Below are 3,453 nucleotides of genomic sequence, written 5' to 3'. Positions count from 1 at the left end.
GCACTTTTGGCCATCCAGCTTTCCTGTCACATAGAAACTATGTGTTTTTGGGATTTTACACCTAGCTGTTGGGACTTTCACGATCGAGGTCCTTCAACACCAACCACTACTGGTTTCCCTGAAGCTTACTTACTGGTAGTATTCTTTTTTACACTGGCTCCTCATATGTCCTTGCTCTCCACAGTTCCAACATCCTTTCTGGGTAGCAGCATTTCCTGTCGTGGCATCTTCCCTGTGTTGAAGTTACCGGCATTGAGCTCTCTTGTGCCTCGGTTTATTACAGTGCCAGCAATGTCCCTCAAACTTCTCTGAAAGCTGCTCTTTTCTTGATGACTGTACCAACCTTGGTACCTCTGTGCTGGACTTAATGTTGGATTTGTATTCAAGAGCTCTGGCCATTGCATCTTGTAAAGTAGAGGGGTGTGCTTGCTGTACTTGTATCTTCAGTTGTAGACTGTCCAAGGTATCTACAAACTGATCACTCAGCAACAGCTTGAGCACATCAGGTTGTGCAGTTGGGTAGGCCTTGTGTGCCATACTTTCCAAATTCTGTGCCAGCTCTTGTAGGCTCTCCCCTTTAGCATGGGCTCTAGCCCTGTAGACTTCAGACTGATTTTGAGTTTCATACCCGAGTTCTAGAGCAGCTACCAGTGCTCTATAGTTGTGCCTGTCATCTGCTGACAACTGTCCAAGTATTTCCAGTGGTTGTCCCTTCAGGATCGTTGCCAGGTACACTGCTTTCTGCTCCTCTGTCCATCCATTCATTTCTGCCAGGAGCTCAAATTGTGCTCTATATGCTTCCCGTGGTGCCTTCCCATCGAATTCCTGTGGCTTCCTTTGTACTAGATCACCCCTATTGCTGACACACATCTGGAATGTGACTTCTGGCAGGACTGAAGATGCCTGTATTAGGGTTTAGTTACGGGGTCTGGAAGGGGCTTCCTGTTATCTGGGGCTGATTAGGTCCATGGCTAATATATCCTCCTTGTGTAAAAGACACTGCTGTTGTCTCTCTTCTTGTTTCTTTTCTTTTTCCTCCAACAACTGCTGTTGTCTCTCTTCTTGTTTCTTTTCTTTTTCCTCCAACAACTGCTGTAATCTTTCTTCTTGTTTCTTTTCTTTTTCCTCCAACAACTGCTGTAATCTCTCTTCTTGTTTCTTTTGCTGTTCTTTTATTGCTGCCAACAAATCTGCTAAGCTGTAGTTTGATTTGCCACTTCTCGTTTCCATCTTCTTTTTTATTTTTATTTTTTATTTTCCATCCCATTTCTGACACCAGTTTTTTACGTATCTGCTAGTTTGTTAATTTCCGGTATAAATTCTTTCTGTGGAGCTTCAGTGATACAAGCCTTTTCTTATTTAAAACTAGTTTATTCTTTCTTGATACAACTTTGTAATACACAGAATTTCCACCGTCACTTTAAACTTAACAACCTTTATAACACATGCTATAAATCACAGTGGTTCACACACTTTACTTAAGGTGCCTACTGTTCGCTTGATTCAATTTTCTGTATCTTCAATCTATCTGCATATCTATCTCATCGATCTATCTGCCTATTTTGCTGGCTTTCTTTTCCAGGCTTATATACTAAAAAAAGAGGGCATCTAGCAAACACTGGGACATTCGCAAGGTTCCCCAATAAGTCACGATTTTTCTAGAAACTCCAGCGAACGTGCTCCCAGCGTCACGTTACTTCCTCTGTCGTAACAATAGTAAATTAGTTTAATTAGTATTTGAATGTATCTCTATGAAGGTTTGTGACTTGTTCATTTTGACCTATCTCTTGTGAAAGGGTTAATGATGTGGTACTTTCACGTGGCTTTATTTTTTTACAGTTTATTGTCATTTGATGAAACCTGTTAGACATTGATTCTTGACAGTTGTCTGTATCCTGTTTAGTTTTATTATGGAACAGAGTCTGAAGCAAAGTATGAGCCATTTTCTGGTGCATATTCAGTACCCGGGAGGTCAAATCTCATGCATCATGACAAATTCTTGTGCACATGGGACCCAGGAGTTTGGGTTAATTATAACTCTGAATAAGAACCTCCTATCTTATCTATTTGCCAAGATATCATTACATTAAGTGAATTCACCACAATGGCTCTGCCAACTTCTTTAATTTTTGGAAATGCATGTTTATCTAAGCTCGCTTAACTTGGTTTGTTACTATACATTTTGTTTTAAAAATAGGTGATGTTAGATAACGAGAACTTGAAACAGTCTAAGTCTAATAATGTGAAAAAGATTATGAATTTATATAAAAGTTTTCAAGGTAATGGGAATTTTGATGAACACGTTGTAAATTTTATAAAAGATGCAAGGTCTAATTCTTAACCTATATTTCTGCAGGTTTTGATAACAGATGCAACCATGGAATTAAAAATAGAGGTTGAACCATTTTGTGATGAGAAGCAGGATGCTTTGTTAGATGTCAAAATGATGAAAAATGAAGATAAAACCTCTACAGTACCAAATGGTAAGTATATATTTTTATGATTTAAATGTTTTGTGTTATTTCTAAACACAAACAGTGTAAATTTTACCTGTTTAACAACTCGCCAGAATTTCCCATCATTCATTGGAAATTTCTTCTTGTAAAAAGTGATTTGATTTCATCTGGCAGGTATGTAGACCAGTAAAATTAGGTTGGATTCTTTTGCTTATTTTGATTTTCGATAGAAGTAACCTGACATGATTATATTCCATACCGACACCTGTCGTGAGGTTAAATCTGAAACCTTTAAAATGCCAAGGAAGTGGTCTACTATCTTTTGATTGTAGTTTAGGGAAAGTAAGCATATTGAATTGACTGTACAATGGGTGACAGCTGTTTATTGCAGAAACATTTGTAGAAATATATTGGTGAGTATATAATCTACTTATGTAGCTCAAGAGTAGAGTGAAACATGTAGAAAATATTGGTGACTATATAATCTACTTATGTAGCTAGAGTGTAGATGACAACATGTTGAAATATATTGGTGACTATATAATCTACTTATGTAGCTGAAGTGTAGAGGACAACATGTAGAACTATATTGGTGAATATATAATGACGTAGCTCAAGTTTAGAGGACATATAGAAATATATTGGTGAATATATAATGATGTAGCTCAAGTTTGGAGGATATATAGAAATATATTGGTGAATATATAATGACGTAGCTCAAGTTTAGAGGACGTATAGAAATATATTGGTGACTATATAATCTACTTATATAGCTCGAGTGCAGAGGACAACATGTAGAAATATATTGGTGAATATATAATGATGTAGCTCAAGTGTAGAGAACAACATGTAGAACTATATTGGTGAATATATAATGATGTAGTTCAAGTGTAGAGGACAACATGTAGAACTATATTGGTGAATATATAATGACGTAGTTCAAGTGTAGAGGACAACATGTAGAACTATATTGGTGACTATATAATGACGTAGTTCA

The 3,453-nt window shown here is 37.0% G+C and overlaps 1 protein-coding gene across 4 annotated transcripts in view; it reads left to right on the top strand.

The window, feature by feature from the left end:
• Positions 1 to 3,453, top strand: part of LOC106457439 (zinc finger protein 664-like) — a 36,922-nt gene that overhangs the window by 12,025 nt on the left and 21,444 nt on the right. For all 4 annotated transcript variants that reach the window (XM_022383376.1, XM_022383375.1, XM_022383378.1 and 1 more), the window contains exon 2: positions 2,357 to 2,483. In XM_022383376.1, coding sequence (XP_022239084.1) covers positions 2,378 to 2,483 — 106 coding nt within the window. In that variant the 5' untranslated portion in view covers positions 2,357 to 2,377. The remainder of the gene's footprint in view (positions 1 to 2,356; positions 2,484 to 3,453) is intronic.

This window comes from Limulus polyphemus, unplaced genomic scaffold, assembly GCF_000517525.1.
Source record: "Limulus polyphemus unplaced genomic scaffold, Limulus_polyphemus-2.1.2 Scaffold331, whole genome shotgun sequence".
NCBI classification, from domain to species: domain Eukaryota; kingdom Metazoa; phylum Arthropoda; class Merostomata; order Xiphosura; family Limulidae; genus Limulus; species Limulus polyphemus.
The sequence above is the reverse complement of the archived record's forward strand: the minus strand, read 5'-3'. Positions and strand labels throughout refer to the sequence as shown.